Source organism: Corythoichthys intestinalis, chromosome 10, assembly GCF_030265065.1.
Source record: "Corythoichthys intestinalis isolate RoL2023-P3 chromosome 10, ASM3026506v1, whole genome shotgun sequence".
Lineage (NCBI taxonomy): Eukaryota > Metazoa > Chordata > Actinopteri > Syngnathiformes > Syngnathidae > Corythoichthys > Corythoichthys intestinalis.
Genome location: NC_080404.1, coordinates 30,605,096 through 30,621,394, shown reverse-complemented (window position 1 = coordinate 30,621,394; position 16,299 = coordinate 30,605,096). Strand labels below are relative to the sequence as shown.

Below are 16,299 nucleotides of genomic sequence, written 5' to 3'. Positions count from 1 at the left end.
TTTAACCTGTGTGCTTTACGTTGGGGTGATGTTCATGCAGGCAAGCTAAGGCATAGTTCAAGCTTTCAGGCATCAACGACTGCTTATGTAAGAAAGAGGACAACTGTTTGGAACTGTACCAGCAGACACACACACACACATGCTGCACAGATGTTATCCGGCATGGGAAACTTTGGCTTTAATAACCAATGAATGAGGACGGAATAGTGCGAGGTCATTGGAGATGCTATTGTTGGATCCAGAAGTATTTGACAATGTTATTTTTTATTCTGTCTCAAATTGTTTGAAGCTAAAAGTGTATATTTTATATTTAATTAAGCATGTTTTTTTCTGTGTGTTGCTCTTAATTAGGAGATGCTTTGGTAAGCTATCTTCACTCATTTTTTGTTTATGAGTCTTCAAAATATGAATATATTGATTGATTCGTTTGAGTGATGAAAAACTTGTCTTTGAGGGAAATGCATACTTTATGGGGTTCAGATCAGAAGACTGATGATGTTTTTGAAGAATATTTTTGCCAAGTTAGTCTCTTGTTGATAGTGTGAATTTTCACTTTGGCCTCCATTACTTGCTGTTTGATTGTGTGGTTATTTGTCTCGTAAGTGAAATACACGATCTATGGGTTCAAATCAGGAGACTGACATGTTATGGTGTTATCCCTTAAGTTCTGTTAGGTTTGTGCCCTAGTGTGTCTTGTCATGTGATGACCCATTGATCACACCTGTGTTATTTTTTATTCTGTCTCAAATTGTTTGAAGCTAAAAGTGTATATTTTATATTTAATTAAGCATGTTTTTTTTCTGTGTGTTGCTCTTAATCAGGAGATGCTTTGGTAAGCTAGCTTCACTCATTGTTTGTCTTTGAGTCTTCAAAATATCAATATATTGATTGATTCATTTGAGTGATGAAAATTTTGTCTTTGAAGGAAATGCATACTTTATGGGGTTCAGATCAGAAGACTGATGATCTTTTTGAAGAATAATTTTGCCAAGTTAGTGTCTTGTGGATCGTGTTAATTTTCACTTTGGCCTCCATTACTTGCTGTTTCATTGTGCGGTTTGTCTCGTAAGTGAAATGCATAATCTATGGGTTCAAATCAGGAGACTGACATGTTATGGTGTCATCCCTTAAGTTCTGTTAGGTTTGTGCCCTAGTGTGTCTTGTCATGTGATTACCAATTGATTTCACCCGTTGTGGCCAGCTCCTTGTGTCTTGTATCAACCACCTGTGTCTCATTGTCTTGTTACCCCATGTCTGTACTGAAGTTCCCCATGTGCTGTCTGTTCTTATTGGGTCATTGTCAATCCATGTGTCTATCCGAGCGTCTGCCCGTCAACGTTCTTGCTAATGACGGTGAGATGAAACTTCGTGAGGCATTGAACCACGAGAGAGGGTTAATTTCTCAAAGTTTCATGTGAGCATGGTACCCCTTACTGGTTAAGTGTATGATCACATTCAGTTGTCACTCAACTACATAAGTGATTCGGGTTTTGTGTGTGTGTGTGTGTTTGTCTGCTAGATGGAATAGATTTCCAAAATATTGTTTGACCAAATCATCTATGTACATTGATGATCACATATGTATGTACAGCGATCCCTCACATATCGCTGTAAATTGGGACCAGAATGGTAAAGTAAACTCACCGCCCCAAATTTGAACATACATTTTTTTGTGTATCTGTATAATATCAATAAGTGGACATAAAATCCTATAAATGCATATGTTATCATCAGAACATTCAAGAATAGTTTGAAACATGAATAAAATATTAATATAAACAACATACATAAAATAATGTATAAATCATATGAATAATACATACTAGATATTCATTCTCTCATAAGATATGCGTGTGGGTGTGTATGTAAGTGTACATAAATACGTAGATGAAAATCAAGTGTACATAAATATGTTTTTAGGACTCTTTCATTCCTGTAACAAGATACTTATAACAAGATTAAAAAATCTGCGACTGTGCGAAAGTTTAGCGGCGAGGTAGCAAGGGATTACTACAAGAAATAGTGTGTAGTGTGTGGGTGTGAAAATGATTCCCCAAATGGTATTATGTATCAAAATATGACAGGTTGTGGAATATTTTATTTCAAAATTGGCATGAACGTAATCAAGCAGGGGACAGTAAAAGTGTCCCTTGAACATTGATGTACAGGATGGGGGGTGTTCATTCATTTTCATTCAAAAGCAAAAGTTTTTCCACACAGAGGAAGTCCTCTTTTTTGTTGGCTCCATCCTATCAACTACTGTATCACTCCTTCCCTTCTCACTCCTAAACGTTTCACTCTCCAAACTACCTCCAAACTATCCAAACGCTCACCTGATCGCAACTCTCTTTCAAACACCCACATTTTGAATGTGGCCAGAGGTGTTCATAATGTAGCGAGCTGTCAAACCGCGCTGCAAAATCCAAAGCGCTTCCTGAAGCAATCACGTGGTACAGCTGGGCAGCGAGTTTTCGGATGTCATCGTTTTCGGAACCGCCCCTAAATGAAGCGAGCCTCAGTACACACTTCACGGAAACGTCCCTTCATTACTCGACACGCGCTCCGAATGCTTACCGCACCTCGTTACATCACTAGTTCTTGCCCTTGTTATTCCGGGATCCCAGCTTTTGTAATTTTTGATACCTTTTGTTTGGTCCGCATTGCTTTTGTTTGTTTGTTTGTTTGTTTGTTTTTTGTTAACTATCAATAAACATTTTTTAGTTTTCCTCTACCTTGCCTCACCTCCCTGTTTCTCCTGCATTTGGATCCACCTTGCCCCCTCGTTGTGACAGAATGACCCAACAAGAACAGACAGCACATGGGGAACTTAAATACAGACATGGGGTAACTGGACAATGAGACACAGCTGGTTGATACAAAAGGACACAGATTGGTCAAGACACAAGGAGCAGGCTACAACAGGTTAAATCAATGGGTAATCACATGACAAGACACACTAGGGCACAAACCTAACAGAATTTAAGGCATGACATGTGGAAGAATACTTTCACCCAGTTTTTATCTTGTTCTTTATAAGGTTAAGCCTGGCTGAATGTCTTGGCTGCAGAAAGTTATCCATCCACATATCCACAAGCATGGGTCCATTTGTTAATGTCGGTCAAGTACAAGGCAGGTCGAAGGTGGTAAAGGTGGTTTTCTTTGGACCAAACAAAAATGCAATGTACATTCTGATTAAATAAAAATAAATTAACAAACATTTTTTTGACTTAAAATAAAAATACACACAAAAAAAAACCATGCAAGAACAATGTTTACACATGTACACTAAATTGACTAGATCTGTCATTAAAGTGCGAACAATAATAATTGACAGTACATTTTGTAACTGTTAAACACAGTACACGTTCACTTGTTCAGAACATACCGTAAATGACAAGCTCTGTCATCAAGGTGCAAACATAACAATTATTGACAGTAACTTTAACTGTAAAACACAGCTCAATGAGAGAAATGGCATTTGGGGGTCACAAAGCTGTTTACACACATCATCAACCAGTACTTCAGTGCGTCTTGTGGTTGATAAATCTGAGTGTGATATCTGATTTTTGTTCTCATTTCCTCTTTTTCTTTCCCTTTGAACACTGCTGTCATCACTTCAGTCACACTCTTTTATTATTTCTCGATCAAAGTACGGCTTCTTATGTTTGTCATTCCATTCCTCATTGAAACAGCAATTTTTGTTGTCCACTTTTCTTCACTTGGTCAAATTTGAGCATGCCATTTTGTTAGATTCGGTCTTCTACTGGTGGCACGTGTGGAGTTAGTGAGTGTTGCTTAACGTTGTGATCTTCAACTGGTGGCATGTGTGGTGTTAGTGAATGTTGCTTCACGTTTTGTGCGAGAGTGCCGGGGTAACACAGGGAAATAAATAAATAAATTACGTTTGCTCACAGTAAACGTTCACGTTCTTGAATGAAAAATAAAGCACATGAGAGCATGTACAAACAGATGCAAAGTGCGGGGTGTGACTCATGTTTGAGGTTGCTGACACTGCTGCGGTCCGTCCACGCTAGCTAGTAGCATGCAGGCTCTCAGCCAATCAACGCATCCATGCACGCTCTCTCAGCCAATCAGCGCGTCCACGCAGGTTGTCTCAGCCAATCAGCGCATCGTTGTCATAGTGATGACAACAGAAGTGAAAACATGTAAGATATTTGAGTAACAATAAAACAGAATTTAGCATTAGAATAGTAGCACGTAGCGATAGATTGGCGATTCATACAAATGATGTATGGTATGTTGAAAAAATGTTTTTATTCTTCGTTTTTTTGTACATCCGTGGGTCCACAGAGAGGTGTGTCGTGGTTCGGTCGTGGACCGCGGTCCGCTAATTGAGGACCGCGGGTATATACAGTAGTAGGCGTTATATTAATATACTGAACTCAAACTTATCAGTGTTTCTTACAGACCTTCAATGCAGCTTCCTTAAACAACCTTAACAACTACCATCAATAAAAATGATACCATGTTGGGTTGAGATCAGTTGGCTAATTTGGTCATTGGAGAATACCCTCAGCTATCTCACTGGGTCAATCTAATTTTAAGCACTTTCTACAACATTCCACAGCTAGTCAGTTGGTGTAGCAGAGGTTATGAGAGCCAACATGTCCTGGGGGCGGTTGTTAAGAAAAGAAGACATTTTTACTTGTTAGGGGCTGAGATATTAAGTTTAAAGGTCTGGGTAATCAGTATTGAACTTTGTAACACATTTACAACCATATTTTGCGTAGTGCGATGCTCTGTCTGGTTTGTTTACTCATTTTGTTTCTGGATAAGGCCCTCATTCTTTGTTGAGCAGGTTCTTGTGCTGAATAAAATTCTGGAATTAATCATTGTTTGGTTTGTGATCATCTATTATGAAGCGACACCTCTCTCGCTTCTGCTATGTACAAAATGTACACTTTAATCCAGTGCGCTAGATAATGTAAACATGGTGGGAAAGGAAAGCATCGTCTTCAGTTTTTCAGCTATTTTTTCCTGCTTTTTCACCCTCCCTCCTTCCCTTGCTCACATTTTCTTATGGGCGCAAAAATGCTTGCCTCATCTTTTTTTTTTCTTTTAGTATACAAAGCCTCGTTTTAGAGGGCAGCCGAGCACATTCAGGGAGGCTGCAGCCGAGAACTCTCAGTGTCAGGATTGCCTCTGGGAATCAAAACATGCTTTGGATTTGAAGGAAGCTCGCTGTCCTTTGGGATGTGACGGATGACGTGCGTGGCTGGGATGAAGCAGTGTGCAGGATCTCTGCTGGCTTCCATATGGCTTCTGTCCACAGGATGTTTTGCTTTTTAAATCATTATCTGGCCAGAAGGAAATCGCAAACTTGATGGAGCACATACATGCATGGATACTAGCTTTACTGTTCTTTTGATGTTGTTTGGGTTGAGGAATGATGACTGAGTTCTACCTGGTATATGGAAATGTACAGTATATTTTGTCCCAGTGGTTATAGTTTCTATTTAAATTGATCATATCCTTCCCTTCCTTTTTCCTGCCTTTCTGCAGTCTGACAGTAATGCCAGTTACTTGAGAGCTGCCCGGGCTGGAAACCTTGAAAAGGTCCTTGACTACCTCAAGTCTGGGGTCGAGATTAACATTTGCAATCAGGTAAGTTACAAACAGTCTGTATGATCATACATATCCTGTACAGTTTAGGGCAGCTAAGTCATCTTATTTTTTTCTTTAGGAAGTCTGACTTCCTCCCACATTCCCTAAACATGTATGTTACATTTATTGAAGTCTTTAAATTGTTCATACTGAACTCTGACAGCATGCCAATATTAGTGTGACGAAACGTCTTCTTTTGCCCGGACATGTCCACGTTTCGCATCCTGTTCTGGGCGTCCGGTGGGGTTTTATAAGTTCATCAAAATGTCCTTATTTTGACTGACAATTTGCACAGAATACTACGGTACTATCGGGCCTGTGATGTGTTCCCAAAGAGCCTGCTCAGTTGTTAAGACTTGTGTTCAATACGTATATAATCAAATGCTCATGTACCTAAAAGTGTAATTAAGTCAAAAATACCTCATTTCTACTTTGGATAGAAATTTTCGGCAATTGTTTACTTCTGTCGGAGCTTTGTACTTGTGTGATCTGTAAAATCTGGTGTAGCACCGTTATGCTGTTGATGATTGAACTTTTATAGCAATATTTGATTTTTGCCTCGGCTACCAGTGCTAGCTGTCAGTGAGGTAAGCTGCGCTAGGCATTATGGGAGATGTAATTTTGAAGTGCTGCGTTTGGAAACATGCTGGTTGAATTGTTTGTCTGTTTATTTTGATTATTGTTTACGTGTAATCTAAAACATTGATTGAGAGTAATAATTGAGTGGGAATAACGATTTCTCAATGACAATTGTAGTGGTAGTTTTGAAGCCATGGTTTAATTTACATTATTTTACCGGAAAAAGAAATTAGCTTTTTGTTAAAGTTGGATTTTCTACAGAGGTGGTATTATTTAGAACATTGTTTCAGATTATTTATTTGTACAGTAGCAATTGAAAAGACCGCTATTATTTACTAACGACTAGGGTTGTTCCGATCATGTTTTTTTGCTCCCGATCCGATCGTTTTAGTTTGAGTGTCTGCCAATCCCGATATTTCCCGATACGATTGCTTTTTTCTGCTCTCGGTTCAAGTCCAATCATTCCCGATAATTTTTCCCGATCATATACATTTTGGCAATGCATTAAGAAAAAAATGAATAAAACTCGGGCAAATATATAAATTCAACATACAGTACATAAGTACTGTATTTGTTTATTATGACAATAAATCCTCAAGATGGCATTTACATTATTAACATTCTTTCTGTGAGAGGGATCCACGGATAGAAAGACTTGTGACTTTTTATATTGTGACTAAATATTGCCATCTAGTGTATTTGTTGAGCTTTCAGTAAATGATACTGTGGCCATCCCAAATGCATAATGGGAAGTGGACCCATGACTATGTGTCGTGCTACCAATGGATATATCTTCTCTGCTTTGGGAAATAACTTAAGGTGTTAAGACAAAGATCAATTGCCATCTTGTTTCCCCACATTGCTTCCCATGATATTTCTAATCATTGGGAGAGGATTGCAAGGCTTTAACCAATTAAAGGAAGGCTCCGAAGGTTGCCAAAATTCACTCTACTCATTTTGCGTTGCCTTTATCTCCCTATATTAATAAAACGGCGTCATTACAGATTGAGAGCTACAATGAGTGAGAGGGTCGTGCAGCGCATACATTAATTGCGTTGTATATTTTAACGTGACACATTTTATAATAAAATAATTGCCGCCGATATCGGGATATTTTTGTTAACCCTACCTTAAGCCTAAACTAAAGACTCTGGATGAGTGTAACATATTATGTCTGTAACGTTAAATACAATTAGAAAACGATTTAATTAAAATATATACTGGACTGTCTCAGAAAATTAGAATACACAATATTCTAATTTTTTGAGACAGTCCTGTGTATATATACAGGACTGTCTCAGGAAATTAGAATATTGTGTATTCTAATTTCCTGAGACAGTCCAGTATATATTAAAAAAAGGCATTGCCGATATTTTTTTGCCGATTCCGATACTTTGAAAATGACGTGATCGGACCCGATCGATCGGCATCTCTACTAACTACCATTATTACCTTGGTCTTTCTGAAAGAAAGAACAAGGTATTGTTATTGTGCAACTTTATTACCTTGGTCTTTCTGAAAGAAAGAACAAGGTATTGTTATTGTGCAACTTTATTGTACTTATTATTTTTATTCATCTTATTCTCCGCGTTTTTTTGAGCCAACGCACAGCCCAAACCGTAGCACCGATCGGCACAGTTCAAGTATCGGCACGACCGGAATTTTCGCGTGACGATGGGAATTTTTCAAACCGCCACGAAAAATTTTCCGTTCGCCCGTAAACGGCAATTTTCCGAAAAATAAAAAAAGTTTCAAAATGTATCTAGTCCTACAATTTTTGACCAAATCACATAATTTGGGCATCAAAAATTCCGGGACGGTGAGGGGCATAAAAGTTGTATACAGAATTTGGCAAAAATTTACGGTTCCCCGGAAATTTGCCAAAAACTTTCCTATTCATTTTGAATGGAAAAAAAACGCGCGCTTCACAGCCCGAACCGTTAGACCGATCGGCACCGTTCAAGTATCGGCACGACCGGAATTTTCGCGTGACACAGGAAACTTTACAAATGGCCCCGAAAATTTTTCCGTTCGTCCGTAAACGGCAATTTTCCGTGAAAAAAAAAAAAGTTTCAAAATGTATCTAGTCCTACAATTTTTGACCAAATCACATAATTTGGGCATCAAAAATTCCGGGACGGTGAGGGGCATAAAAGTTGTATACAGAATTTGGAAAAAAATTACGCTTCCTCGGAAATTTGCCAAAAACTATCCCATTCATTTCGAATGGGAAAAGTCCCATTCACTTCCAATGGGATTTCCAATGGAATTTACATTGCATTGATGCCATTGACGGCCATGCATGTCGAATCTACTGATGCCAATGTACTTGGATTCAATTGACTATATGGATGTCGATGCCATTGTCTGCCATGGACGTCCAAAATTTTTCCCATTCATTTTCAATGGGGAAAAAACAAAATTACCCCAAATCAACAGAAAATGACCAGATATCAATAGGACGTGTCCCCCAAACTTCCCCAATTCCATTGACGCTTATGAAGGGTGCCGCCATTGACTTACATGGACGTCCAAAATTTTTCCCATTCATTTTCAATGGGGAAAAAACTACATTTCTCCAAATCAACAGAAAATGACCAGATATCAATAGGACGTATATCCCAAACGTCCCCAATTCCATTGACGCTTATGGGGGGTGCTGCCATTGACGTCCATGGACGTCCAAAATTTTACCCATTCATTTTCAATGGGAAATTTTTTTTTTTCCCCAAATCAACAGAAAATGACTAGATATCAATAGGACCTGTCCCCCAAATGTCCCCGATTGCATTGCTGCTTATGGAGGGTGATGCCATTGACGTCCAGGGACGTCCAAACTTCCCATTCATTTCCAATGGCATTTCTTCATGTTTGTTCATTCTTTTGATGCCAATGTACTTGGGTTCCATTGACGCTTATGTAAGTTTATACCATTGACGTCCATGGACGTCCAAAATTTTTCCCATTCATTTTCAATGGGAATTTTTTTTTTTTCCCCCAAATCAACAGAAAATGACTAGATATCAATAGGACGTTTCCCCCAAATGTGCCCGATTGCATTGCTGCTTATGGAGGGTGATGCCATTGACGTCCACGGACGTCCAAACTTCCCATTCATTTCCAATGGCATTTCTTCATGTTTGTTCATTCTATTGATGCCAATGTACTTGGATTCCATTGACGCTTATGTAAGTTGATACCATTGACGTCCATGGACGTCCAAAATTTTTCCCATTCATTTTCAATGGGAATTTTTTTTTTTTCCCCAAATCAACAGAAAATGACTAGATATCATTAGGACGTGTCCCCCAAATGTCCCCGATTGCATTGCCGCTTATGGGGGGTGATGCCATTGACGTCCATGGACGTCCAAACTTCCCATTAAATACCAATGGCATTTCTTCATGTTTGTTCATTCTTTTGATGCCAATGTACTTGGATTCCATTGACGCTTATGTAAGTTTATACCATTGACGTCCATGGACGTCCAAAATTTTTCCCATTCATTTTCAATGGGAATTTTTTTTTTTTCCCCAAATCAACAGAAAATGACTAGATATCAATAGGACGTTTCCCCCAAATGTGCCCGATTGCATTGCTGCTTATGGAGGGTGATGCCATTGACGTCCACGGACGTCCAAACTTCCCATTCATTTCCAATGGCATTTCTTCATGTTTGTTCATTCTATTGATGCCAATGTACTTGGATTCCATTGACGCTTATGTAAGTTGATACCATTGACGTCCATGGACGTCCAAAATTTTTCCCATTCATTTTCAATGGGAATTTTTTTTTTTTTCCCCAAATCAACAGAAAATGACTAGATATCATTAGGACGTGTCCCCCAAATGTCCCCGATTGCATTGCCGCTTATGGGGGGTGATGCCATTGACGTCCATGGACGTCCAAACTTCCCATTCATTTCCAAAGGCATTTCTTCATGTTTGTTCATTCTATTGATGCCAATGTACTTGGATTCCATTCACGCTTATGTAAGTTGATACCATTGACGTCCATGGACGTCCAAAATTTTTCCCATTCATTTTCAATGGGATTTTTTTTTTTTCCCCAAATCAACAGAAAACGACTAGATATCATTAGGACGTGTCCCCCAAATGTCCCCGATTGCATTGCCGCTTATGGAGGGTGATGCCATTGACGTTCATGGACGTCCAAACTTCCCATTCATTTCCAATGGCATTTCTTCATGTTTGTTCATTTTATTGATGCCAATGTACTTGGATTCCATTGACGCTTATGTAAGTTGATACCATTGACGTCCATGGACGTCCAAAATTTTTCCCATTCATTTTCAATGGGAATTTTTTTTTTTTCCCAAATCAACAGAAAATGACTAGATATCAATAGGACGTGTCCCCCAAACTTCCCCGATTCCATTAACAATTATGGAGGGTGCTGCCATTGACGGACATGGACGTCCAATTCTCCCAATCTTTTCTAATGGCTTTAACTATGTTTAGTGCCAATGACTGGCATTATGATCCATTCTATTGATAGACCTGAGTGGGGCTAAGATCTGTATCTCCACAGAGGAAAGACCAAGGTGTGTAATTTCTCCCGAAATTGCAGTTTCTAGTTGTACTTATTATTTATTCATCTTATTCTCCGCGTTTTTTTGAGCCAACGCACAGCCCAAACCGTAGCACCGATCGGCACAGTTCAAGTATCGGCACGACCGGAATTTTCGCGTGACGATGGGAATTTTTCAAACCGCCACGAAAAATTTTCCGTTCGCCCGTAAACGGCAATTTTCCGAAAAATAAAAAAAGTTTCAAAATGTATCTAGTCCTACAATTTTTGACCAAATCACATAATTTGGGCATCAAAAATTCCGGGACGGTGAGGGGCATAAAAGTTGTATACAGAATTTGGCAAAAATTTACGGTTCCCCGGAAATTTGCCAAAAACTTTCCTATTCATTTTGAATGGAAAAAAAACGCGCGCTTCACAGCCCGAACCGTTAGACCGATCGGCACCGTTCAAGTATCGGCACGACCGGAATTTTCGCGTGACACAGGAAACTTTACAAATGGCCCCGAAAATTTTTCCGTTCGTCCGTAAACGGCAATTTTCCGTGAAAAAAAAAAAAGTTTCAAAATGTATCTAGTCCTACAATTTTTGACCAAATCACATAATTTGGGCATCAAAAATTCCGGGACGGTGAGGGGCATAAAAGTTGTATACAGAATTTGGAAAAAAATTACGCTTCCTCGGAAATTTGCCAAAAACTATCCCATTCATTTCGAATGGGAAAAGTCCCATTCACTTCCAATGGGATTTCCAATGGAATTTACATTGCATTGATGCCATTGACGGCCATGCATGTCGAATCTACTGATGCCAATGTACTTGGATTCAATTGACTATATGGATGTCGATGCCATTGTCTGCCATGGACGTCCAAAATTTTTCCCATTCATTTTCAATGGGGAAAAAACAAAATTACCCCAAATCAACAGAAAATGACCAGATATCAATAGGACGTGTCCCCCAAACTTCCCCAATTCCATTGACGCTTATGAAGGGTGCCGCCATTGACTTACATGGACGTCCAAAATTTTTCCCATTCATTTTCAATGGGGAAAAAACTACATTTCTCCAAATCAACAGAAAATGACCAGATATCAATAGGACGTATATCCCAAACGTCCCCAATTCCATTGACGCTTATGGGGGGTGCTGCCATTGACGTCCATGGACGTCCAAAATTTTACCCATTCATTTTCAATGGGAAATTTTTTTTTTTCCCCAAATCAACAGAAAATGACTAGATATCAATAGGACCTGTCCCCCAAATGTCCCCGATTGCATTGCTGCTTATGGAGGGTGATGCCATTGACGTCCAGGGACGTCCAAACTTCCCATTCATTTCCAATGGCATTTCTTCATGTTTGTTCATTCTTTTGATGCCAATGTACTTGGGTTCCATTGACGCTTATGTAAGTTTATACCATTGACGTCCATGGACGTCCAAAATTTTTCCCATTCATTTTCAATGGGAATTTTTTTTTTTTCCCCCAAATCAACAGAAAATGACTAGATATCAATAGGACGTTTCCCCCAAATGTGCCCGATTGCATTGCTGCTTATGGAGGGTGATGCCATTGACGTCCACGGACGTCCAAACTTCCCATTCATTTCCAATGGCATTTCTTCATGTTTGTTCATTCTATTGATGCCAATGTACTTGGATTCCATTGACGCTTATGTAAGTTGATACCATTGACGTCCATGGACGTCCAAAATTTTTCCCATTCATTTTCAATGGGAATTTTTTTTTTTTCCCCAAATCAACAGAAAATGACTAGATATCATTAGGACGTGTCCCCCAAATGTCCCCGATTGCATTGCCGCTTATGGGGGGTGATGCCATTGACGTCCATGGACGTCCAAACTTCCCATTAAATACCAATGGCATTTCTTCATGTTTGTTCATTCTTTTGATGCCAATGTACTTGGATTCCATTGACGCTTATGTAAGTTTATACCATTGACGTCCATGGACGTCCAAAATTTTTCCCATTCATTTTCAATGGGAATTTTTTTTTTTTCCCCAAATCAACAGAAAATGACTAGATATCAATAGGACGTTTCCCCCAAATGTGCCCGATTGCATTGCTGCTTATGGAGGGTGATGCCATTGACGTCCACGGACGTCCAAACTTCCCATTCATTTCCAATGGCATTTCTTCATGTTTGTTCATTCTATTGATGCCAATGTACTTGGATTCCATTGACGCTTATGTAAGTTGATACCATTGACGTCCATGGACGTCCAAAATTTTTCCCATTCATTTTCAATGGGAATTTTTTTTTTTTTCCCCAAATCAACAGAAAATGACTAGATATCATTAGGACGTGTCCCCCAAATGTCCCCGATTGCATTGCCGCTTATGGGGGGTGATGCCATTGACGTCCATGGACGTCCAAACTTCCCATTCATTTCCAAAGGCATTTCTTCATGTTTGTTCATTCTATTGATGCCAATGTACTTGGATTCCATTCACGCTTATGTAAGTTGATACCATTGACGTCCATGGACGTCCAAAATTTTTCCCATTCATTTTCAATGGGATTTTTTTTTTTTCCCCAAATCAACAGAAAACGACTAGATATCATTAGGACGTGTCCCCCAAATGTCCCCGATTGCATTGCCGCTTATGGAGGGTGATGCCATTGACGTTCATGGACGTCCAAACTTCCCATTCATTTCCAATGGCATTTCTTCATGTTTGTTCATTTTATTGATGCCAATGTACTTGGATTCCATTGACGCTTATGTAAGTTGATACCATTGACGTCCATGGACGTCCAAAATTTTTCCCATTCATTTTCAATGGGAATTTTTTTTTTTTCCCAAATCAACAGAAAATGACTAGATATCAATAGGACGTGTCCCCCAAACTTCCCCGATTCCATTAACAATTATGGAGGGTGCTGCCATTGACGGACATGGACGTCCAATTCTCCCAATCTTTTCTAATGGCTTTAACTATGTTTAGTGCCAATGACTGGCATTATGATCCATTCTATTGATAGACCTGAGTGGGGCTAAGATCTGTATCTCCACAGAGGAAAGACCAAGGTGTGTAATTTCTCCCGAAATTGCAGTTTCTAGTTTATTATACTATTTAATTCCAGTGTTTTTTCGCATTATTATTTTAGGAATAACAAAGCCTCTGCGAATTTGTGTTTTTGGTTAAATAGCTATTATTATTTTTATTTATTTTTCTATAAAACTGAGTTTTTCCATCCAGACGGAGGAGGCACACTTTAAATATATTAAAGTGATAAGGCATCTTTGAGTATACCTCAAGTAAAATTTAAGAGGCCGGGCCGAGTATCCTCTTTTTTGGAAATCAAAATATGGTCACCCTAGCCTATATGAGACAAATTCAAGTCAAACATGATTAGTCAATGATGTTTTTACATATAATCTCACATGACAGGCCTCTAATTCTTATTTCTATTGTCAGAATGGCCTGAACGCTCTCCATCTAGCCTCCAAAGAGGGGCATGTGGAGGTTGTAGCTGAGTTGCTAAAACTCGGCGCTGCTGTGGATGCAGCCACCAAGGTAAGCCACCCTGCACGCGTTCACCTAATGCCGCTCTAATGATTTAGAGAGCACTATTTGGATCACATTCATTTGTGGATGAGCTGCACGGATTAAACTGAAGCTACTGCAAGAGTGCTGCCTTAGCCTGTGGTACTTCATAGGTAGGGATGAAAAGAATTTATTTGAATTATTAGTAATTAAACAACCCCACTGCTGTTCGGCTAATGGTATTAATATGCATTATTGGATAGGTCTGCTCCTTTGAAGGCACATTTTATCTGACGCTAAGAAACACTTTTGGGAGGGGCGTGGGGTATATTTTCCCTTTTAATGTCTGGCAAATGTTTCTGTCGACCCGCCCTTCTGCCACAGGCTACAAACCCTCTGCTGACAAACACATAGTTTGATAAAATATTCAAGAAGAATGAGTGAGTTTCCCTAATTAAAGGCTCGCAATTTTGACCCTCTAGCAGTTGAGGGATTAGTAGAAGGTCTTGGGGATTTTTTGGGAAATGTCTACCAGCCATTAGCCATTACATATGCATTTTTTTGCTACAGTGAGGAGGGGGTGAAAGCTAAGATAGCTCATGTTAGGTTTATGTGGTTCTTTGTTCATGGGTTAGTTCAAGCATAACATTGGTGACACCTACAATGGCAAAAATGCTTAGGAAAGGAGACATACTCATAGACATACCTGTCTCTTTTTACACCTTAAAAAAGTTCCCAGATGTCCTAACGACATACCTTTGCGAAAATACCCCAAGGATAAAGAACTACATAGTAGCACACTTTGCAAGTGAGCACTCACCCCACTGTTGGGGCTATAGTGAGTGCATGACTTACCTAATGGTAGAAGCACTGTTGGAACTAGTATTTAAACTATCCTACTTATTTTCCAAAAATTTTACTCACCTAAGAGCAGCCTTACTTCAAAATAATATTACTCAAGTAAAAGTAGTCATCCAAAAAATTTACTCAAGTACAAGTAAAAAAAAATATCCATGAAAACAATACTCAAGTAATGAGTAACATTGTGAGTGACTGCTTTTTTTTTCTTCAACAATGATGTTTTTTTCCTCTCAGCACAAACTTATCTATATGAGCTGTTGTTATTATAACGATACTGTACAATAACCCATTACAGAAAAACAAAACAAAACAAATCTTTGACTTCCGGCGAGAGAAAAAATAGACAGGAATGAAGCGTTATTTGTCCAAAGAGCATGAGTTCCCCTTTAGTGGAGAAAATAGTTCCTAGTTTATTTGTTAAATACTATAGTTCCTTCATAGTTACTACTATAAAATTGAAAAGATCATATCTCCGGTCTTCCATGGTCAATCAGTGCTAAATAAAAACTGGGAGAGAGGTTAAAATCCGCGCATTCGAGTCAAGTTGAGGGCGGCGCGCTATATCAAATACTTCATTTTTTACGGTGCTTTAAAGACGCCAAGTGAATGAACAAGCTGGTGTGAACATAGAACGGCAAGCTTGCTTCGGATTGGTATAATGGAGTCGTGATTATTGTTGCGACGTCTCATCGGTGAAATTGATTGAGATACTCTTGACATTGTTGGCAATAAATAAATAAATAAATAAATCTAATATGTCGGATAAAAAAGAAAAATGTAATGACTCTTGTGCAGCCCAAAGTAGTGGACTAAGGGTAGTGTTTTTTTTCTTCACAAATCTACTCAAGTAAAAGTTAAAAGTGTGGCTTTGTAAAACTACTTTAGAAGTAAATTCTTCTTAAAAAGTTACTCCAGTAAATGTAAATGAGTATATGTAACGCGTTACTACTCACCTCTGGTCGGAGGAGATGGCGGTTGTGGAGGTAGAGCCATACAGTGGTGTTTTGTCTAATATAACAAATGCATTAAAATGCGTAAATGTGTCACGAAAGAGCGATCCTGAATGGTTCCCTTTGGTGGAAATATCACCAATATCGTTTTTGCTGCTATGCCAGTTGTGGATAGTCTTCTGTTCCCTACGTCACACTCCCGGGTTTGGGAAGGGAC

The 16,299-nt window shown here is 39.0% G+C and overlaps 1 protein-coding gene across 38 annotated transcripts in view; it reads left to right on the top strand.

Moving 5' to 3' along the window:
- LOC130923110 (ankyrin-3-like) overlaps window positions 1-16,299 on the top strand; it is a 184,125-nt gene that overhangs the window by 73,751 nt on the left and 94,075 nt on the right. For all 38 annotated transcript variants that reach the window (XM_057848582.1, XM_057848580.1, XM_057848586.1 and 35 more), the window contains exons 2-3: window positions 5,524-5,625; window positions 14,203-14,301. In XM_057848582.1, coding sequence (XP_057704565.1) covers window positions 5,524-5,625; window positions 14,203-14,301 — 201 coding nt within the window. The remainder of the gene's footprint in view (window positions 1-5,523; window positions 5,626-14,202; window positions 14,302-16,299) is intronic.